We start from the raw sequence: 24,815 nt of genomic DNA on the forward strand, positions 1-24,815 counted from the left end.
ATGACCTTTCTTGCTGATGGAACCGACTTTGTCTTCTTTGGCGCTGAACAACCGGCTTCTGTCCACTGCTTTGACTGCTGTTTGGATTCTGGTATATAATGCTGAATCCAAGTCTCATCCATAGTAATAAATCAATGCACAAAATCAGTTGCATTCTTGTTAAAACGCTCTAAGCACTGTTCAAAGATTTTCATGCGAGTGCGTTTTTTGATCTGCTGTGAGCAAGCACCGCACCCATCTTTCACAAAGTTTTTTCATTTGCAATTCTTCATGCAAAATATATCCTGCACATTCTTTGGAAATGCTTAGTCTCAGCAGTTTCACGCACTTTGACTTGCCGGTCATCCAATACCATACTGTGCACTTGGTGAATGATTTCTGGTGTTCACTTTTTGGACGTCCCTTATGTGGATCATCTTCAAGGCTGGTATGGCCATGTTTAAACTCTGCAGCCCATTTCTTAATTGTCAAAAACGAAGGAGAAGAGTACTCATAAACTTTTATGAACTTTGAATGAATTTTGTTTGGCATTAAACCTTCTTTTACAAAGAATTTTATACTACACAATACTCAATTTTATCCATTTCAAGGGATACAGACAACACTTTTGCTTCAGACAGCTGTTAAAACAAACTACTGATAGAATGACTTGCAATTTCATGTGGATGCTTATGACAGATGTACCAAACTTAGAAAAAAAATCTTGCTGATAGCGTTGCAATGTATGATCAAGGCCGAGAACTTTTCAGACCATCCTCATATCTTATTTGTAGACCTTGTAACATGTTTATGAAACAATATGTTAAAAGTATGTGTGTGTGATCTTTTATTTAGGCATTAGGGCTGCATTCACATGACAGAAAGACATTTGATGAGGATGTTGGAGTCAGACTAGAAAATATTCCTTTCTATATATGGAAGCAACTTGGAATTATTGCAGCTATTTATGCATTATTTTTATTTGAAGGAATTTCAGCAATGATTACTGGAGATCACCATGCTAAGGTATGACAAAAATTCACAGTGCACCAATGCTATAAATGTTAACTGGAGTAATTTATACATGAAGTGACATTTATATATATATATATATATTTTAAATATTGCTTTCTCGGTGGAATCAGTCATTAGCGATGCACTGTGGACAGCAGCAATCTGTCACTCATAAACTTAATCACTTAGTCAAAATGTTACTGTTCATATAAATAATATAGTCTTTATTTGCTTACTCACTGACATATCTTTCTTCATCAGAAAATAAGTCCATCTCTCCTAAAGTATAATGTACATTCTCTTGCTTGTAGAGATCCTAGTTAAAGTTCTTTACTTCATTGAAAGAATTTAATCTAAAACTGAGACACTTGTTCTCTGGTGGGAAGAAAGATTTTCATTTTACAAACTGGCCAAAGGATGTATAATTATTATCATCATCATCATCATCATTTGAACTCAATGTGGTCACTCATCATGGGAGGTACACACTATTGCACATAATGTTCATCTAACCATGCTTAAACTTATTCAATGTGTCGACATTCACAACCCGTCAGGCAAAGCATTCCACTCACCAACCACTCTCCACCAAGAACTTTCTGTTCACACCTTCTGTAATAAAGGGGTGGGTTTAATCCTGTCGGAACTGCGCAATTGTAAATGGGGAGGGGTCTATTTATTTATTTTATATATATATATATATATATATATATATACAGGGTGTTCGGGATAAATTTGACATATTTATAATTAATTATATTTTTCCGTAAGTTACATGTATTAACACACACTTCTCTTCATTTAAAAGTTTGGACCCTTCTTCATTCATATACAAGATGTCAGAAAGGATGGATAGCTGGAACCCACCTGAATCATGGAAGAGAATAACTTGTATCATGATGATTCGTGCCCGCCATCAAAATAAGGATATTACGACTGCTGCCCAATGCTCCCTGAATACAGTAAAAACAATCAGGCATGAACTAGAGACTTGCAATGGTGACTACGAGGATGTAGCAAGAAGAAAGATCCCTAGCAGACGATCTGATTGCGTTCGTACAGCAGAATTCCTCGCAAATCTGCAGGAACAGGTGTTGAAGAACCCTGGCATTGGAATTCGGGCTTTGTTCGTGGAGTTGCTAACTGTAGTCAAGCCCTGGATAACAAGGGTAGCCAATGGTAGGCCGTATGTATGGCAGCAGGATTCGGCCCCTTGCCACACCTCTGGGAAAAGTCAAAAATGGTTGTCTGAAAATTTCTACGACTTCACCAGTCCAAATGTTTGGCCTCCAAACTCCCCAGACCTTAACCCCATGGATTATTTTGTATGGGGCGCAGTTGAAAAAGACACCAATTGCACTTCCAGTAATACAAAAGCCGAGTTAATGGATAAAATTAAAACAGTTTTTGCAGCCCTTCCCAGGGAGACTGTAGCATCAGCTTGTTCGAGGTTCCGAAGCAGAATTGAAGCTGTGATCGATGCTAATGGTGGTTATTTTGAGTAAATCTTGTTGATAGTATTGTAATTAACTCTGCCTGTAATGTTTTTTTGTCAATTCATTAAATTTAATAGATACAAAGAAGATTTTCTTTTTCCTTACGAAACTGTCAAATTTATCCCGAACACCCTGTATATATATATCATTACTTTTCTCTTTATCCAATCTATTTTCTTTATGTCTCTATCTTATTTACATGTTTAATTCATCTTTCTTTTATGTACTTCTAACTATTCTTCCTTATCTCTCTTTGGTATATCTTTGATATCTCCTTACACTAAACTGCCTTCCACACTTGCCTTCTTATTCTTCGAACACCAGAAAATTTATTTGTATAAAAGCTGCGCCACTGATGTTTGTTTTCTATTAACAAGAAGTGTAACATGCGTCCAGTAGTTTTCTATTTTACCCTCAGAATATCTCTAATTTAATTAGTATCTGCAGTCGTGATCTGCTATCTATTCTTTACTATTCTTTCTCTTGGGTTCCTGCTAATAGGCTCTAATATTTTTTCAGAACAGTGCATCAAATAATTAAGGATCAGGCGACACATCTAATATTTAAACAACAAAATTTTAATTCACATAAGTCAAATTTACACTGCATTTTCAATAATAGAAAAAAAAAACATCTCAATTCAAATCTCCATAAATAAATTAGTTAAGTTCCTGCATTTTACTCACACAAATCATATCACATATTTAACTAATTTTCTTAATATAACATAAATCATTTATACTGAGCAATGGTACTTATTACTTAAATGTTAACTCTTATTCATCGAACACATAGACAATATCTTTTACACACAATTGCTCCTTCCTTTCTATGCTGGGAATATTTTATAGGTAAGTTTCAGCAAAAAGTTACACTATGACTTATTTCAACTACAAATTCCTGACAATGAATTACTTTATAATCTTCAACTGTTAAATATTCCTATTTAGATCAGCCTCTGCTTTACAGTCCACTAATAAAAGTTCTCTTAAAAGCTCAAGAAAATTTAACAAAAGGGTCAACTCACTTTATAGCTGCTACCCACTATGCACTTGGCTTCGAATTGGACTTCTGTTCCCTTTTCTTCCAGGTTTTTCTCTCCCTCTTTATGCTGGCGAGAGATTCATTGACACTCCTGGGATGCTGTACTCGGCGCTCTTCGGCCGAAGATTATCGGCTTGTGGAATGCTTGCATGCAAATTGGACTAACGGAGCAATTTGTTCCCTCTGACAACAGCTCTCGGCGAAAACTCGTCAATTCGTCATCAAATATCTGTTTTGCCTGGCGGATCAGCTCCTGTCGTCTTTCTTTTAGATCACTGGCATGATTTCTCTTGAAGTCGCGTTCCCGATCTCTGATGGATAACTGCCGACAACTTCTTGACGACTGCTCGACGACCTCTGGATCACCGATAAAAAAATTTCTGGAACCGATGTTGCGATCTTTTCGCCAACGCCTTTTATTCGGTCACTTGTGAATCCTTGCACGGAGATATGTAATCCCGAACATTTCAGTGAAATCCCTTGATCCTTTTCTCAGACTGACCCTTCCTTTTTTTTCTCCAACATTCCCTAAATCCTATTCGTTCTGGCAGCGGACATTCGTTTGAAGCTTTTGTCGGTCCACCTAGCACTGACCTTGAGCGTTTCCATTTAGAACACACACAAAATTTGACGTCTTTACAAAGATCTAAATATATACTGTTTACAAGTGGCAAAGTATTGCCTTAATACTGCACCTTCTAGAATATTCCCTTATTTGGCAGAGCATATACAATTCCCATTGGGATTATTTACATTTTAACAAACATCTATGTACAAGTTACAATTCTTACTGGGCTTGACCTTGGTAAAATTTATGTAAAAATATTTAGACTTTTTGGAGCTACATAAATATTTTTACACTTCCTTATACAGTTTCTAGCAGTGGCCTCATGTTCTATCCTCCCTCTTCCATTCTGTGAAAAAACTGGACCCTTTCCAGCATATCCTCATCACCAAGAAAATCTAGAAATCAAGTCTGTAGACAATAATCCATGTGAGGCCTGATCAAGGTCTTATACAATGGCATTGTAACCTCTATTTCTGTATGACAGAATCCTCTGCATCATTGCCATTATCTTATGTGACATCTTCATAACTTGTGCAATGTGGCCCCCTGAATTTCAGGTCCTTGTCTGCTATTACTCCTAGATCTCTCACCTCCTCTACTTCCTTAAAGTATCACCACTGAAGTGTATACTTTGCATCACATCATTGCTTACCAAATCTCAAAACTATGTACTTTGCAACAGCGAACTGACAATTCCACTTACCTGCCTATTCATGCAATCTGCTCAAGTTCTCCTGTAAGGCAATCTCACCAATTTTGCATCATCTGCAAACACCTATATATATATATATATATCACTAGTTAAACCCATCCCAATATCATTAACATACAAATTGAATAAGAAAACTGACCCTTGTGATATACCACTAGTCATCCTCTTCTTTCGGGATACTGCACCCCCACTATCGCAAGGGTCAGTTTTCTTATTCAATCGTTCTTATTCAATCATTCTTATTCAATTTCTGAGTTGGATCAGCGACAGCCAGTCGCTGATCCAACTCAGAGTGTCTGTTATTGAATCCCATATGTGTCAATTTATTTAAGTTTGTCATGTGGCAGTCTATAGAAAGCTTTTGCAAAATCCAGTGACACCACTGTATTTGCATTCCCTGTCCAAGGTATTTGTCACCTTGCTATAGCAATAAGTTAGCATAACATGATCTCCCCTTAACAAACCCATGCTGATATCTACAGAGAATACCGCTGCTATCAACACACCTCTGTATCCCAAGTTCTCACCAATTTCAAAAATGTGCAGGTGGCATCTGTGAATAAGCTACTTTAAACTTGTGCTCCCACATTTTATCATTATTGTTAGTGTTTTTCATTCAAATTAATCATTAAATGGAAATCTTAACAGTGGGAACTAAGGAGCAGATTAGTTCATCAAATCGGTTATCTTTGCAGTTAAAAATCAGCCACGTGTAAGTGCTCACTATGCCTACCGTGCAAAGCAAAGACAGCAGCAATAAAAGACAATGACAAAAGAGAACATTGTATCTCGCCAGTGCTCCACAATTGATCAGTGACAAATCCTGATGATAATATGAAGGTGCTGCAGCTATAAAATTGTCGCCAATAAGAAAAGAAAAAAAAAGTGGGGTATATTGTGAGAGTTCTGTTGCCACCGGCTACATGCTTCCTGTGCAAAAATAGATGAATCAGTACACAAACTATTTATTGACTTCAACCAGCCCTTTTTCTGTTTGCTGTGCCTCCCTTCTGTAAAACAATTCCTGAACTTAGGCAAACAAGTCAAAAACTTTGAAACAGCACCTCAGTGCTATGAACAAAAGTTTTTCCTCCAAAATCAGAGCACTGGAAGCTAAGCTTGAACTAATTGATTATCAGCGCTGCAGCACAAGTTCATCCTTGCCCATAAATGAACTCAGTGACCTAATTGTGTCAAAGGTACATGACTCAGTGGGGGCCAAAAACAAAAAATTCAGTACCATTATTTTGAACTTTTTAATGGAAAAACAGTAAATCACTAAAAGAAGACATTAGCAAAAGAATACAACTTGGATTCTAAAAATATCATAAGGTGCCATCGTTTCAGACACAAAAAGAAAGAAAAGAAATGATGGAATGAACTTTTTATGCCTCATAAATGTCACGTGTGACCAGCCAACAAGCACATCTAAATTAATAACAGTGTTTAACAGTAGTTCAAGGAAACTTGCCCCCATTCGTGCATACATTCTTGACCTAAACTAACATTTGCCCAGAGAGAACAGTCATCATCATCTCTGAAAACATAAAGAAAAACGCCAAAATGGAAAAAACAATTGGATCATACACTACAAATAAGCTAAATTAGTGCAAAAATCAAGTGATTCTACTAATAGTCAACATGGTTTCCAGTCTGCAGGCACTGCATAGGAAATCTGCAAGACCCTTGTGATCAAATATAAGCTCCATAGAATCCTGCATATCCACTTCACTAACATCCGTGGCCTCAACTACAATCTTAAATATATTTTCCACTGTCATCTTCACTACCATCACTAACGACCTTACACAATTTGCTCACATACCTACCAGATGAACTGAATCACTCCCCAAACAATCTAGATCTGTTCCTCACCAATGACCCTCCAAGTACGCAGTGAATGTTCCCCCCACCAGGTAATTCTGACCACAATCTGGTGCTCATCTCCTTTCCCATGCAATAATGCTTACAGAGCCACTCCTATACAAGCGTACCGTATATTATCGTGTATAATGCGATCCACGTATAATGTGAACTAGAAATTTTGTTTGAAAACTAGACCTAAAATGCCATGTCTACATATAATGCGATCTGTTAATCTTGTTCCATAACATTATAAATAATACAAGACGAATTAACGAAAGAAATATTTATTTAAAAACAAAATGTCAAAATACAAGCTGAATTAACGAAAGAAATATTTATTTAAAAACAAAATGTCAAAATACAAGCTGAATTAACGAAAGAAATATTTATTTAAAAACAAAATGTCAAAATACAAGCTGAATTAACGAAAGAAATATTTATTTAAAAACAAAATGTCAAAATACAAGATGAATTAACGAAAGAAATATTTTAAAAACAAAATGTCAAAATACAAGATGAATTAAAGAAAGAAATATTTATTTTAAAAACAAAATGTCAAAATACAAGATGAATTAACGAAAGAAATATTTATTTTAAAAACAAAATGTCAAAATACAAGATGAATTAACGAAAGAAATATTTATTTTAAAAACAAAATGTCAAAATACAAGATGAATTAACGAAAGAAATATTTATTTTAAAAACAAAATGTCAAAATACAAGATGAATTAACGAAAGAAATATTTATTTTAAAAACAAAATGTCAAAATACAAGATGAATTAACGAAAGAAATATTTATTTTAAAAACAAAATGTCAAAATACAAGACGAATTAACGAAAGAAATATTTATTTTAAAAACAAAATGTCAAAATACAAGACGAATTAACGAAAGAAATATTTATTTTAAAAACAATGTCAAAATACAAGACGAATTAACGAAAGAAATATTTATTTTAAAAACAAAATGTCAAAATACAAGACGAATTAACGAAAGAAATATTTATTTTAAAAACAAAATGTCAAAATACAAGACGAATTAATGAAAGAAATATTTATTTTAAAAACAAAATGTCAAAATACAAGACGAATTAACGAAAGAAATATTTATTTTAAAAACAAAATGTCAAAATACAAGACGAATTAACGAAAGAAATATTTATTTTAAAAACAAAATGTCAAAATACAAGACGAATTAACGAAAGAAATATTTATTTTAAAAACAAAATGTCAAAATACAAGACGAATTAACGAAAGAAATATTTATTTTAAAAACAAAATGTCAAAATACAAGACGAATTAACGAAAGAAATATTTATTTTAAAAACAAAATGTCAAAATACAAGACGAATTAACGAAAGAAATATTTATTTTAAAAACAAAATGTCAAAATACAAGACGAATTAACGAAAGAAATATTTATTTTAAAACAAAATGTCAAAATCCTTTAAATTCTTCTTCATCTTTTGAGTCGTCAAACATTTAATTTATAAATTAATCTGTAGGGATTGCGTCATCAATGTAGCAGTTGTCGTCTTCATCTTCATGCTCTCCAATTTGTTGTGCATCATCCTCGCTTTCGTATATGACGTGATCTTCGGATCCATCCATTGAATTACTTATTCCACATTTAAGAAATGAGTGTTAAATCATTTCAGATGGTATCGGATCCCATGCTTCTTTAACCCAGCTGGTGACTAGGGTGATCTCAGGCTTCTGAAAATTCCCACCCTTTGTCATCTTCACCAAACCAGATGACATCCATTCTCTCCATTTTTCACGTAAGTGATCTTTAAATGGCTTATTCAAGCTGACATGAAGCGGCTGCAAAACGGAAGTTAGACCACCCGGTATGACTGCTAGGTCTGTACGTAGCTCATGTGCTTTCTCTTTGCTTGCCTCTGTTAAATGTGCCCGGAACATATCCCAGACTAGCATGCTTTGTTTACGTAACAAACTACCTGGACGTATGTTCCATACTTGATCCAGCCACAATTGTACACCTTCTTCAACCATCCAACCTTTCTGATTGGTGCGAATAATTACACCTGGTGGAAATTTCATATGCTTCAGAATTTTCTTCCTTTTAAATATCACAGTTGGCTTTAATTTGGTTCCGTCTGCCATGCATGCTAGAACAACAGTAAAATGTGTTTTTTCATGTTCTGTTGTTTTTATGAAGACACCCTTTTCACCAACTGAGTTTACTGTTCGATTCCCAGGCATATCAAAGTACATGGGCGTCTCATCCATATTGCCAATTTGGGAAAGTTCATATCCGTGACACTTCCGTAATTTTATGATAAATTTATGGAAGGACTGCACTTTTTCTTCAAGCTGCTTTGGTAACTTCTGCGCAATTTTTGTTCGGTGTCGTAATGTTAATGCTTTGTGTTCCATAAATCTGTTGCACCACCCAGGTGAAGAAAGAAAAGATGAAATACCTGGTGTGTCCTTGAATTTACCATTCTTGAGTTGTAGCGCTCGAAAACGAATTGCATTTCTTGTTACTATAATGTTATCTTGTCGTTGCGTCAAAATCCATTCATTTAGCTCTTCTTAGAGTTCTGGAAAGGATGCTACATCTCCATGACGGGCACGTTTCGTTTTGGGAATTTTTTCAAGACTGTCTTTTTTGCTTATGCTAAAGTCTAATATTACTCTCTGTTACACCAAATTCTCTCATAGTAACACTGTTATTATGTTCTTCTGCAAACTGCACGACACTCGATTTAAATCCTGCTTCAAAAGATGAACGTTTACATTTCTGTTGGCTTATTTTTAGGCTAGGTTTGTTTAACAAATAATATTTAAAATGAACTGTAGTTAAACCGATATACCTAACCATGCTCTATCTATCTCACTGTGCTCTATCATTTGGCGACGGAGAGTGCATGCGCAGATACGATGCGCGTTCGGTCGCCGAATGTGAGTGGGTTAAGTAGATTTGGTTGCATAGGCATTAGGTAGTATATATTGTGTGTGCAAGTCTAATAAGATGTTATATTTTTTAGGATCCGCATATAATGCGAACCCCTAACTTCAAATAGTATTTTTTATCATAAATTTTTCGCATTATAAGTGATAATATACAGTAGTTTGGCATTATAACAGTGTCAAGTGGGACAGCCTCCATTATCTTTGAGGCTATTTGGTGTGAGATTGAGACTGGCAGAATAAAAATATACAGTTGGGTGCTGCTATAGACCAGGTGATGGAATATGGAATAGATGGTGGAGATAGTATGCATTAAACAAATCGATGAAATGAGTGGAAGGAGGATAATTATTATGGGGGATTTCAACTATGGTAACATTGATTGGAAGGAGGAGAGGACATATGTGAGGAAGGAAATGGATTTTATTCAATTATTAAGAGATAACTATCTAAGATAGCATGTGATTGAAAATACTAGGGGTGTGAGAGTGCTTGACCTGGTAATAGCATCTGAGAATTTGACTGTAATGAATATGACCATGTTGCCACTTATTGGTGAGAGTGATCATAAGGTCTTGACCTGGGAGGTGGCTAAAGGTGTGGAATTTTCGATTACGACAGGGTATATGTGGAATTACCGTGCTGGCAAGTATGAGAAGCTTTGGAGATTGCTTGGATCTGTGCATGTACAACTGCAAGGGCTGGATGTCAATATGGGAAGTGGTCAAGGAGCATTTACAGGAGGTTATGGCTGATTGTGTACCTAGGGTCCGAATAGTAAAACAAGTAGGAGTTAAATGGATGAATATCACCATTAAGCTTGAGCTGCAAAAAAAGAAACAACTGTGGAGGGAATTTAAAGAAAGATATGACCTGCAGGCACACGAACGCTATAAAGTGCAGGCCAGAAGAGTAATGAGTGTGCTAAAAAAAAGCAAAAGCGGATTATGAAAGGAAACTAGCTATGCAAGCTAAAGAGAATCCCAAACAGTTCTTTCAATATGCTGCAAGCAAGAAAAAAACTGTACACGGCAAAATGATTTTAAGGAATGACCTTGGTAAGGAGGTCACTGAATCAGTCGATATAGTGGAGTTACTGAGCTAGCACTTTCTAAAAGTATATCATCCAGGTGGTGACATTGAAAAAAATGAAGGAATCATTAGTTTATACGGGAATTGTGGTGAATGAAGTGGAGGTGAATAGTCTATTACTGAACCTTAATGTGAATACATCTGTGGGATTCGATGGTAAACCGGCACGGGTCTTGCGTGAAGCGGCTAAAGAATTATCAGTGCCCTTGACCATGTTGTTTAATCTGAGTCTTGGGTCTGGTTTAGTCCCAAAGGTGTGGAAAGAGGGGAAAATAGTTCCACTGCATAAAGGAGGATCCAAGACTACAGTTGCAAATTACTGATCGATCAGCATATCAGGAGTCGTTGTCAAGGTCTTGAAGAAAGTAGTCAAGGGTAAAATACAGGAATGGATTGATGAAAATGAGATACTGTATGGGAAACAGCATGGCTTTGTGAAGGGTAGATCATGCCTCAGTAACTTGCTTAAGTTTTATAACACAGTGACTGCCGAACTAGATAAGGGTAATGGGTTTACAGTGATACTGCTGGACCTGGCAAAGGCGTTTGACAGGATACCACATGGAATTCTAATCCGTAAACTACAGCATATGGGAATGGATATAGGGTTGGTGAGATGGATAGGTGGGTGATTGATGGAGAGATATCAAAGAGTAGTTTATTCAGGAGTAGAGTCCAAAAGACTGCCTGTGACTAGTGGTGTGCCGCAGGGTTCTGTTCTTGGACCACTGCTGTTTATTTTGTTCATTAACGATATAGGGAAGGAACAGTTCATTTGTTCACTGATGATGCAAAGTTGGATAGGGCAATAGTGAATGCAGAAGATGTCAAAATTTTGCAGGATGACTTGGATAGATTGGAGTTCTGGGCTAAGGAGAATGGATGTCAATTTAATGTGGGAAAGTGTAAGGTTATGCATTTTGAGGTGAAAAGAATAGCAGCAGTATACCACATTGGTGGAACTGTACTCCAGGAGATTGATGAGGCCAGGGACTTGGGAGTGTTGGTAGATAGGGAGATGAAGTTGAGGGGGCACATTGCAAAAGTAGCTAAATCAGCTCATCAACTCACTTGGTTGTTGAAAAATACCTTGACGAGCAGAGACAAGCAAGTTATTGTACCTCTGTACCGAGCCTTGATAAGACCTAATCTCGACTACTGTGCCCAGATTTGGTCACCTAGGTTCCTTCTTGATGGGGAGGAGATGGAGAGGATCCAGAGGCAAGTGACTAAGATGATAGCAGGTCTATGGAATGAACCATATGAGAACAGGTTGAAGATTTGTGGGTTGCAGAAATTAGTTGAAAGGCGGAAAAGGGGAGATATGATTGAGACATTCAAATTACTAAAGGGTTTCTATAGGATTAATTCAGAGGATATTTTTGAGATCAAGACTGGTGGTGGGAGAACTAGGGGACACCTATGGAAGCTGGCAGGGGTGTTAGAGCTGCGTACTTTACTTTTAGAGTAGTAAATGAGTGGAATAAGCTGCTAGAGTCTGTTGTGGGTGCTATGACAGTGAGTGAGTTCAAGGGAAGGTATGATAGATACTGTGAGAATGTCGTATAGTTGTGTGGACATGATGTTTAGGACTCCCTGGAGTCGCCCATAATAATAATATTTCTATACCTTATTCCCATGGTTGGACTGTTACGTCCAGCCTTCAGACTCAAACATATGCACTAAACTTATCACCAAAGTAATAATCCTTGCTGGTATGGAAATATACAATCCCCACACTATTCTGAACTGCCATTCCCTAACTAAACCTTGGTTCTCCAAAAGTTGTGCAATGGCTGTACAAATGAAAAATCAAGCATACAACTGGCTCATATCAAGGACTCCATCCTCCTTTAGTGCTTATACCCAAGCCTGAAGTAGATGCAGGCAAACTAACTATGCTTCCAAAACAGAGTTCAGCAGAGCAAAAAGCATGAAACTAATTTCTACCTAACACTATTCCCACCCCAATCATACCCAGATGTCATCTATTGCAGTGATGGTGATCCTATGGTATGCATATCAGCGGTGACATGCCATGACGTTTTGGGTGACACACCAGCATTTGCCAACAACTATTCTCCCTATTTGAGTTCAGTTCACCTTTTGTATTTGTGCAAAAGCTGAAATGAACAAAAATAATGAATTTAATATCTGCTTGACTACTTCAGAAAGGAATTTTCTGAACTATTAGAGGAAGTTGAATCAACTTGTGATGGACTGCTGATGCATAACAATGTGAGGTGGTTTAACCAAGGAAAAGTCTTCAAAAGATTTGTGGAGTGCTATGAAGAAATTAAGTTATATGTTGAGAATAAAAATTTGGAACAGTTTCCTCAGCTCAGTGATTTTAGAAGATGGTTCAGTGCGCTGTTTTTTTTCCAAACCTCTCGGTTCATATGAATGAACTGAAGTTAAAGTTACAAGGTTTTGGCAAAAGTATTGACGTTATGTTTGGATACATAAGCCTTTGAAACTAAACTTAAAATTTTCAAACGAGATGCGGGGACTAAGACTTAAGTATTTTCTTCGGCTATAAAAACATTTTGAGGAGGTCAGCTTGGAGATGCAAAATGAAATGGAGCCCTTGCATATAAAGTACCAGCACATTTTAAACTAAGTAAATGATCAGTTTGGTGGAAGATTTAATCAATTTAGAAGTTTAGAACAGACAAAGTATCCAGATGTGGTAGTATACACTACTATGGAATTAATTGATTTCCGATGGCTGCAAATTGAAGGATTAGAGCTGCAGTTAGCAGAGTTCCAAGCCAGCATCTGGATTCAAGTGTTTGTCGACCTGCAGGCTCAAGTTGAGGATCTGGAAAGAAATCGCCTGCAGAATGAAGAGTACCATTACTAACAAGAAATTTTGAATGCTTGGAAAGAATGTAGAAAACTTTTAGCACCCTTAAAAATCTAGCAATGGCTTTATTCACAATTTATCCTGCTATGTACTCTTACGAGACCTTATTCTCGGCATTAAACAACATTAAAACGGACAAAAGAAACTGACTGACAGATGATATTAGTTCTGCCTGAAGTGCACAAAGTATCTACCTTCAATTTCAGACTTATCTATTAAGACTCAGCAAGAAAAAGTCATTAAGTGATGTTAATCAAATCAAATGTAGTGAGTGCCTTTTTTTCCCCAGTTCAATTCAGAATTACTATTAAAAGTAAGGTAATTTTTAGTGCACTGTTTTAAATCCAATTATCAGTGTACATGTCATTTCTCTATTGAAAATCACTGATTTTTCATTATTATTTTAAACGTGTTTGAGTTTGTTTTACTCGTATTTCATTTTTGTAATAATTTGACCCTTTAGTATATAATTCATAATTCAAAACACATGATTGGACTGTATTTTTTTAAATAAATGAATATGCAAAGAATTGATTCTCTTTATTTGGGGGGGGGGGGAGAGAGCATGCCAGCAGAGTCAAGTTAGGCATTTTCTGAATTTCTGACACGCCGAGCCTAAAAAGTTTGCCATCACTGCTATATTGCATTATCACCCACAGAAAATGACAATCCCTGGCTTCACATTTCACTTCCAATGCACCATAACTGACAATGCTTAATGTCTCCCATCCATCCATTCAAGATGCCCACTATATCCTTTTGCCAGAAAGAGATCTGAAAAATACTGTCCGAATTAGACACAAAGTCATTGCCCTGATGGCATTCCTCCAATTTTCCTGAAGGTTTGTGCACTAGAACTAAACTCCTATTCTATGTCACCTGCATAAAAAGATCTCCCAGATGAGTCTTTGACTCCATGAGGTCTTGGGTAATAATAATAATAATAATAATAATAATAATATACTCTGTTACTCCACTGGTATTTATCCCATAGTCTAGAAATTGACCTATATTCAACCCATTCTCAAGATGGGTGACAAATCACTGTCTAGCTACCACCCTATCTCACTCACCTCAGTCCTGTCTAAAGTAATGAAAATATCAATTCCCAACTCCTACACCACCTTGAAGGCACTCGCTTAATAAATGACCACCAATATGGATTCTGTTGCTGCTGATCAACAGGAATCTGCTCACATATGTAGCCTGAGACATATGTAAACTTCTCCATGACAAATGCCATGGAGAAGTTTGACAAATTTCAAGTGCCACTTGATACCTCCAAAGCTTTTGACTGGGTTACAACACAAAGGGTTACAACACAAACTTCCATCGTTGGGCCTATGCCAGGACTTCTGTATTTGGATTGTCAGCTTTCTGTCTGAATGCATGCTATATGTGATGGTGAATGGTTCCCCTCTTCTCTCACCATTCAACTAATGCCACTGTTCCACAAGGATCTGTCCTCTCACTAATCTTATTCCTGCTATATATCAATGACCTACTTCAGTTGACCTCCAACCCAATACACAGTTTTCAGATGGCAACACACTGCACTTCATTCATTTGATAAACCTTACTGTACACAATTAACCTCAACCTACAGAACATCAACCCACTGTCCTCAATTTTGATTTCCAAGCCATCCTTCAGTAGGAGTTCAGATAACCTCATCAATTTCAATGCTAGTAAAACCCAGTTCTGTCTTATCTCTCTCAAAAAAGAACTATTTTCTCCAAGTATTATTTTCAACAACAGCCAAATTTCCAGACAAGATGAGATTTCTCTTCTTGGAATTATCCTGCCATCAAGCCTCTCCTGGCATAAACACATTACAACCACTGCATCCTCAGCTTCTAAAAAAAACTAAGATTTCTCTTTTGTTCAGGACATTACTTCACTTCTGAACAGCTGTTAACCTTATACAAATCACAAATCTGCCCAGCTATTGAATACTGCTCTCACATCTGGAGTGAAGCACCTAAGAGCTCCCTCCCTTTGTATCCATCAAGGAGTCCTCACTATCAGTGCTCATTAAACTGTATCTTATTACTGTTTTTGGACTAGGCATACTTCTCAAGCAGTATATTCCATTGCAAGAAAGAAATCTTTTATCCTCCTTATACAGCTTCTATTGATGGGTGGGTGGTTCTGTCTACCTCTCTCTTTCTCTCATGTTTTCTAACCTGGATTTGAATCATATCAGTTTGGTTGCTAGACCATGCAGGTGGCACCTAAATCAGCGCTCATCTAACATTCCAGATCTTTCACACTACCATAGTGTGAAGTGGACTATTCTTGAACTTTGACAAAATTTATTAATCTCTTTGAAGACAACCAAATCTAAATGTAGATGTTTAAATGCATCATGATCAAGGCTTTATACAGTGAAACTAGAACTTCACTATTTCTATCTGTTACTGTCTGTACATCATATCTATTGTGTTCTCAAGTTTTATAATTCAGTTCCTTATCTCCAACTCCCTTCTCTTTGCCTGTTTCTACCAAGTGAACAGAGCATTGAATTCCACATATCAAAACTTCACACTTCATAACATTAAAATGGAGAACCATTTGTCTGTCTGCATCTGCACATCAATTCATATCACCATCCCTCAGAAAGTAACATTTTGTTCTCCAAAATTTCCCAAATACAGAAAACAGTATATCACCATTTTACATCTCTACCAATATCATAAATATAAGCAATAATGGTCCAAAACCAGATCTCTGTTGCACACTAATACTAACTTTCATCTTCTGGAATCCTGTTCTATATAAATAACTTGTTATACTTATCTATTTTCCTATCCATCTTAGTAATCTATCATCTAATTATGTCCTGCTCCATTTTTAATACCAATGTTTTTTTTTAGCAGTCTGTTAAATTAGTTTGCGAAATCTAGATATATTACTGCATATCTAGATTTCTTATAAACTAAGTTTACTTAATTCCTTGTACACATCTTGCTCACCTAATATTAGATATTTCTGTACCATTCCATTCTTAGTTAAGCTTATGATAATGCATTGACAATCATGTAATACTGTGATTTGTTTATTAAATACATCAACTATATTATCAACAATTATCTCTCTCTCTACCATTAACCAATAGCATCATCCCATAATTATTGTTTATTGTAATGGCCACATATTGAAAGTATTTCCTGTGGTACTTATTGGCTTGGCCTATCAAAATGATGACCATACTATATTTCTCTTGCCTTACCAAACATGTCTCCTAGGTTGTTCTCTGCACTAGTCATTAATTTATTTCCTCCTACCAACTTCTTCCATAATCTCACCACTTATTCATTTTATACAGATTTAATCTCTGAACCTTTGGAAAACATTCAGACTTCTATTTTTAAGTGTTCATTGACCACTGTTCAAGCACTACTTATTGCTTTTTCCATTTCCTGTGTTGTTGCTCTAAACTGCCATGTCCATCCTATCCACTCAAATAAATTCTTGACACTTGTATTCTTCTCTCATACATACATACAAAAAACAATTGGGAAGCAATTGTTTTTTAGAAATTATTCATTTCCTTGCTTTGAGATACTGTTGTCTTCTTCCAATGTATATTTCCATAAGTATAACTGCTTATATTAAGCACTGTCTTTTATTCATTTTCTAATTCAGTTTGCATAAACTTATCACCATTGACATCAGGCATGCAACATCCCACTAAATATTCATCTTCCTACATCTCACACTAAACTGCTTAAAAATTGCCAATATTTTTTTTTTCTGCATTTCCACTTTGAGTTAGCACAGCTACTGTTCTTTAATCAACCTATTTCATTTTTTCATCTCACAAAACAGGAAAACCACTACCTTTAGCTACTGTTGCTGTAATTCCAAAACCTAAACAACCTTGTAATCAATATCACTTTGTCTCCTGTCTCAGTATCATGTGCCCTTTGATTTGATTTGATAGACCTGTTCAAATCCCAAATAGGGATGTGAAAAACTTATTATAGAGGTTTTTTCCATCTGAAGGTAAGCTGGTTTCATTTGTAGAAATGGTATCCCTCCCAAAGACTGAGTTTTCATTCTGCAAAATAGGCATCTTAACAAGAATTTGCAGTTTGCAGATATAATGCACTGACCTCAGTCTCAGTTATTTAAATTGCAATTATAAACAACCATAATCTCCACTCATACATCTTATCCCTCCTGGTTGTCAAGCATAACCAGATAATTAAACTTGATAATTTTTCCCCCTTACTCTTGTTGTTTTAGCTGATGCATGTTTTTCTATTGTTTATTTCAATTACAATATGGTTTTAGTATTACAAATCATTTATCTTCCAGGATTCTCATGGCCACAGTCACATACCAGAGAAGTTTCCTGATTCTTTAAAACTGAAGACATTTTCCAAAACGGAATCCACTGCACAACTAGTAAGTAAATGTTTAAAATTAGACCTGTATAAACTGACTTGGTTATTAAAATACAGATTATCAAAATCTATACTGAGAATGATGATTTGAAGTTTTATTTTCACTTCATATAATGAGTAAATTGTAAAGTTATGGCAATATTTACTGAATACATCAAATACAGTTTTTGAGCAGGTTAGTATATAAGTTTCTCATTATATGAATATAAGACCCAGAAAAACATAGCAGCACTATGGAAATAGAGGGAATGGAAAATGGTATATTGTGCTTAGGGGTTGTGAAAACATCTGAACACAATCATGATACTAGACAAAAAGTGGAGAAATGTCAGTAATAATATACAGTATTACTGTCATATAATGCTACTTTATTCATAGTCAACTTTAACTATCACAAACTTTCTTACTATTACAAACTGTCAGTCTAAACAAAAGTCCTACAGGTATAATACTATGCTAAAATAAATTCAAAGTATCCACTATAACAAACCATTCCTGTAGTTCCTACAGGTTTGCTATAGTGATAGTAAACTGTATAATGCTAGAATAGCTACTTTCTTCAGATACTATTACAATAAATCACAAGTTATCCATCTGTAAGCTAGCAATTTAGTATCCAGTTCATACAGAAAACTGATTGTTTCTAAGACTGATCACCATCATTTATTCATGAATGAATAGGGAAATACATATATAGAAATCCCCATATAACAACTCATGGGGATCCATCCATATGTTCACGGGCATCAACATATGCTGTATGGTCACTCAGATGCTCGGTGAGCCATGCCATATAGTCCTGTTGTATGTTTTTCTGGAGGCTTCAACTTTCGGAAAAGCAGTCACTCCACACACACCATCCATCTCATTGACGGTCTAATTCTTCCTCTTTTTCCAGGAACTTTACCTTCTATTACTGTTCTGAGAAGCCCTCTTTCCATCCTTTTAATGTGTCCAAAATATTTTAACTTCTGTCAATATCCTTAACGAGCCTTAAAGTTCTACTGATCTTTTCTAACACCCATTCATTTGTACGCCTTTCAGTATATGATATCCTCAACAACCTTCTCCACATCTCAAAAGCAGCTATTATTTGCTTATGTGACTTCTTTAGGTTCTAAGTCTCAAATCCATAAGTTGCTGTTGGAAAAACAACTGCATCCAAAATCCTCAAATTTTTTTCTCATGGAGATAGATCCATTCTTCCAGATTTTAGACAAGTCTCTGACTGTTGTTTTAGCCAATTATTGGGATCACTGAGACGTGGTTGACAGCAGAGGATATAATAACAGGAATAGAAGTCGCTGGGTACAGCATTTTTCGGCAGGATAGGAAGGGAAAGCATGGTGGTGGAGTACTGCTTATGATAAGTGACGACCTATGTCCTTTAAGAGTGGAGACTTTGGAAGGCAGTGACACTAATGATTTTGAAAGCATATGGTGTGAGGGTAGAGGTGGACAAGACAGGATATTTAGTGGGGTGTTGCTACACACCCAGGAGTACAGAGGGTGGGGACCAGGAAATGTTTAGACAGTTGAGTTGGTGGAGTACTGCTTATGATAAGTGACGACCTATGTCCTTTAAGAGGGGAGACTTTGGAAGGCAGTGACACTAATGATTTTGAAAGCATATGGTGTGAGGGTAGAGGTGGACAAGACAGGATATTTAGTGGGGTGTTGCTACTACCCAGGAGTACAGAGGGTGAGGACCAGGAAATGTTTAGACAGTTGAGTTTGGCTAGTGCAAGCAGAATGATTGTTATGGGAGATTTTAACTACAGTAGTATAAACTGGGGAGAGGAAGATGCATGTAGCAATAAGGGAATGGAATTTCTAGAATTCTTGAGGGACAAATGTCTTAGGCAACATGTAATAGATGGAACAAGAGGTTCAAGAGTTTTGGATTTGGTTATAGCATCAGAAGAGTTGATAATAACTGAGATGACATCTCTACCACCAGTTGGAGAGAGTGGCTATATGGTTTTGACTTGGAAAATGCATACACATGCAGGAGTCTCAAAGAGAAGGGAACGTATGTGGAATTATAAGGCAGGTGATTATAATAGTGTAAGAAGTCAACTTGGGGAAGTTTCATGGAGGGAGGAATTGGAAGGCCGGGATATCATTAGTGCATGGGAAATTATGAAAGAATATTTGTTAGCAGCAATGGTAAGTTTTATACCACGAGTGAACAAGAGGACACAATTTGGAGTAAAGTGGATGACAAACAATATTAAACAGGAATTGCATGCGAAAAAGAGTCTGTGGAAGAGATATAAGGAGACAGGAGAAGAGAAGATGCATGAAGAGTATAAGACACAGGCCACAAGCGTGACTAGTATGGTAAGGAAGATGCAACTGGAATATGAGAGGAGATTAGCCCTAAGATCCAAAAGAAAATCCTATGGGAATTTTTTAGAATATGTGGCCAGTACTAGGAGAAATGACTGTGGAAGAATGATATTGTGGGATAAAAATGGGAATAGAGTGACTGATGCAGAGGACATAGTAGAATTGTTCAGTGACCACTTTATTGGAGTATTTCATCCTGGAGGAGTCAGTTTTAATGCTAGAGAGATAGGGTAGGTTCAAGGTTTAAAGGTACAGGAGTGTACCACTCCTGTTACACTGGGACTGGGATTTAGAGATACATGAGTGTGTTTCAAATACTGAGTACTCTGAATGTCAGTAAACTGTGGAACTGGATGGTATTTCACCACGAGTTTTGAGAGAACGTGCTAGGGAACTGACAGCGCCTTTGACGTGGCTTTTCAATGAAATTTGGCTACTGGAAAGGTGCCCATGGAATAGAAGGAAGGTAAGATAGTGCCATTGCATAAGGGTGGTAGCAGACTGGAAGTGTCTAATTATAGACCAGTTTGTGTGTCATCAGTAGTTAGTAAGATATTGAAGAAAGTAGTGAAGGACCGTATACAGCATTGGGCAGATGAGGGTAATATTATCTGTGAGAGTCAACATGGATTTGTGAAGGGGTGCTCTTGTTTTAGCAATATGCTTGCCTTTTATGATAAAGTTACAAGAGCATTAGATGAGGGAAAGGCATATACTGCCATTTTCTTAGATTTAGCGAAGGCATTTGACAGTGCCAAATGATAAGCTGATATTTAAGTTGCAGCACATGGGTCTGGATGTCAGATTGGTCAACTGGATTCAGGATTGGCTGTCCGATAGATATCAGAGAGTTGTGTATGGTGGGGCAGTTTGAAGGAAGCAAAGGGTTACAAGTGGGGTCCCACAGGGCTCAGTGCTGGGACCTATATTGTTTAACCTTTATATCAATGAAATTGTCAGTGGATTGCAGGGAGATGTTAAGTTGTTTGTGGATGATGCAAAGCTGAGAAGGATTATTAGTAATAGTGCAGATGTGGTAGCCCTGCAAGAGGATTTGAATAAACTAGATAGATGGGCAAATGAATGGGGGTATCGGTTTAATGCAGCAAAATGTAAGTTTTGAGGTTTGGGAAACATCGATGGGACACTGCATACTCTACGGGAGGAGTTATACTGGAGGAAGTAGGGGAGACGAGATCTGGGATTGATAGAAACCTGAAATTTAGTGGACATATTGCAAAGGTGGTGAAGGTAACACAGAGGATTGCTGCAATAATGAGAAGGACACTGACCTGCAGAGATAAAACAGTTATCATTCCATTGTATAAGACCCTGATCAGACCACACTATTGTTCTCAGATGTGGTCCACAGGATTTGAAGGGGATAAATTAACTGTGGAAAGGGTACAAAGGCAGATAACAAAGATGGTTTCATGACTGTACAATGATAGTTATGAGGATCGGCTGAGGGAATGTGGACTGCAGAGTTTGGTGGATAGAAGAAGGAGAGTTGATATGATTGAGACTTTTAAACTGTTGAGAGGTGGTTACAGGGTTGACACTGGGGAAGTGAGTTCTCTCGCTTGGTTGAACAGCGGAAAGGAGTGATGACAAGAGGCCATCCCTGGAAGTTACGAAAGGAAACTGTGAGCAAGACGGTGAGGAGTGGTTCTTTGCATGGAGGGTGGTTGAACCATGGAATGCATTGCCTGATGGAGTGGTGAGAGCAGGAACGGTCAATGAGTTCAAGGAGTGGTATGATAGACTTTGTGTTTCTTAGGAAGGACCTCCCACGATGAGTCTTTTGACTACATGGAGGCCTGAATAATAATAATTATAATTCCTAATCTTTTTCTGACATTTTCTGAACAGCATCAAGTTAACTCATGGGGATAATGTTAATTACATGAAAGTAAGCTAAGATGAAATGTTATGTGCCAAATGGTGAATGTCAGGTGGTTTGTGAGTCTCATCATCAAAAAGAAGTTTGCTTATGTATTGTGAAAACTATTCTCTTGATCTTCCTCTATGTTCATTAATTGGTATGTAGAGAGCAAGAATATTGAACTTAGATGTATGGGATGTCTAAATCTGAGACTGATCACAGTAATGTCTGAGACTAATACTGTAATTATCTAACATCACTGTGATTGGTGATGTCATCATTGTATATAATACATCATTATGATTATAGATGTCTGAGCCTAATTACAATGATGAACTAGCAGCAGTTAAGAAGGTTGTGTGTGTGTGTGTGTGTGAGAGAGAGATTTACATGACTTAGGAATACATGACTAAGTAGTCTTAGGGTCAGTCTTCTGATTACTTACTCATACTCATTATCCCACATTCTTACATATAGTCTCTGATCCAAGTTCTTAATTTTCTGCACTGGTACAGATCTAGCTTCTCTAATCCTTAGACCACTCTGATTCTACATTCATCATGTGTTATGGGTCGTCCTTTACATGCTACAATGTTACAACTTCATTGTGTTCTTGGAATAGTTAATCTAAAATAAGAATTAAATGGTGGGAAGAGGGAGACCAGCTAATTTGACTTTGGTTGAAAATACCTTTTATTCCAAGGAAATTTTTTCGCATCAGCAATAAGAATAAAATCTATTTTCCAACCAAAGGAGAGATGTCACCTCCATAAGGCTTCATCATGGAGGTGATAAAAAAAAATTGGGATAATCAAATCATTTTCAATTTTGTTGGTGTAAAAGATAATTTTATAAATGAGAATTCAGTTTTTAATTTTTGTCACATTTTAATTTTATTTATACCATGTTTTAATTTTTTGACAAAAATATCAGCGTATTCAAATTTTAATTCTTGTGCATAAGATTCAATAAGTGAATACTGCTACCTTGCTTAATGGAGGTCATAAGTAAGCAAGTTTTGTGGCTCAAGTGGTACAATAAAGCATTATAGTGCATGGAATTTTACCTCCTAAGATGAATTCAAACTTCACTGAGATCCTATAATGATACCCTTTTGTTACTTTTTTTTAAATCAAAATTGCTTAAAAAAAAAAATCCCTGACTCTTTAGTAAGGTTTTTGGATTATTTAATCTATCTTCTCATGGTATCAGCTGCTTAAGGGATGGGGTTCACATTAAGGAAATTTTCTTTTGATGCACATTTGCTGCTTATTGAGCAAAAAAGTAACAAAAGGGTATCATTATAGGATCTCACTGAAGTTTGAATTCATCTTAGGAAGTAAAACTCCATGTACTATAATGCCTTATTGTACCACTTGAGCCACAAAACTTGTTGCAGGAGTCCAGACAGACCACTATATATATATATATATATATATATATATATATATATATATATCATACTTTGTCTTGAACACATTCATCATTTGGAATACATTTTACAAAAAAAAAAGTTTCATTTCCTTAATTACGGAACTCTTAGTTTCCAAATGAAAAGCTCCAAGTTATGTTACAATAATGTCATTTCTCTTATTTGCCAAACTCTGCTGAATACATTTTGTCTCCCTGCCTTCACATTCAACATTCACCCTTGAGATGGTTGTTTCCCTCTGTACTGTTTTCATATTACTCAAATACTTCAGGTGACTAGATCAGGCACAATAATAATCCTGGATTATTATTATTTAGGAATTCATCTGCATGAAGCAGAAAAATAAGTGTGATATTCTTAGTATTGTTGGAAAAGTCTGGTTGGTTGAGTGGTTAGTGTATCCGCTCTCCAGCCAAAAGGCTGCAGGTTCGAATCCTGCCGTGGGCATGGATGTTTGTGATTGTCTGTGGAAATACTAGTGGTGGTGGATGGTAGATGGAATTGGTGGATTGAGGTAGAGAGATATAGAGGAAGTGCTCTCCCTTGATGAGTCTGTGGACTCCCGGAAGGTGTAACAAAATAAAAGTCTCATCCTTACCTTGTGCTGCTGCAACCACATCTTAAGCCTATCTATCTTCCCTCTGTCATACTACCCATTTGCTGGATGAGCACATTGCCATCAACTGGTGAGATTGATCATATGGTCTTGACTTGAAAGGTGGTTGAATGTGTGGAATTTTTAGTTAAGAGGGAGTATACACTCATGAGCAGTTGAATTAGAGATACCTGCCATGTTGGCGAAATGGCGCTGTGGTCACTCTGGCAAATGGAATAGTGCCACGTAGTGCATGACGGGGATGTCGTCAGACCTTGTACTGACCGTATGAGTAATAGACGAGCACAGAATGGGAAAGACTTGAGATCTCAGCGAATTCGATCGCTGCCAGATAGTCGGAGCGAGACGTATGGGGCACTCCCTCTCTGAAGTTGTGCAGGCACTGGGATTTTCACAGGCCACTGTGTCAAGAGTGTACCGTGAGTACATGGAATCAGGTAAAACCACAGCTGCCAGGGAAAACTGCTGTGGTGTACAATGTATCTATGACAGGGGACGCTGTTGGCTAGCTCGGATGGTAACAGCGGATAGACAGGTCACAGTGC

The 24,815-nt window shown here is 36.7% G+C and overlaps 1 protein-coding gene across 1 annotated transcript in view; it reads left to right on the plus strand.

Moving 5' to 3' along the window:
* The window catches only part of LOC150099030 (metal cation symporter ZIP14-like), a 281,749-nt gene that overhangs the window by 149,724 nt on the left and 107,210 nt on the right, over positions 1–24,815 (plus strand). Inside the window, exons 8-9 of the mRNA XM_090405794.1 lie at positions 835–1,005; positions 17,897–17,986. Of these exons, the coding sequence (XP_090261920.1) occupies positions 835–1,005; positions 17,897–17,986 (261 nt within the window). The remainder of the gene's footprint in view (positions 1–834; positions 1,006–17,896; positions 17,987–24,815) is intronic.

This window comes from Typopeltis vanoorti, chromosome 15 (genome assembly GCF_054136105.1).
Source record: "Typopeltis vanoorti isolate ZY-2024b chromosome 15, IOZ_Tvanoo_1.0, whole genome shotgun sequence".
Classification (NCBI taxonomy): domain Eukaryota; kingdom Metazoa; phylum Arthropoda; class Arachnida; order Uropygi; family Thelyphonidae; genus Typopeltis; species Typopeltis vanoorti.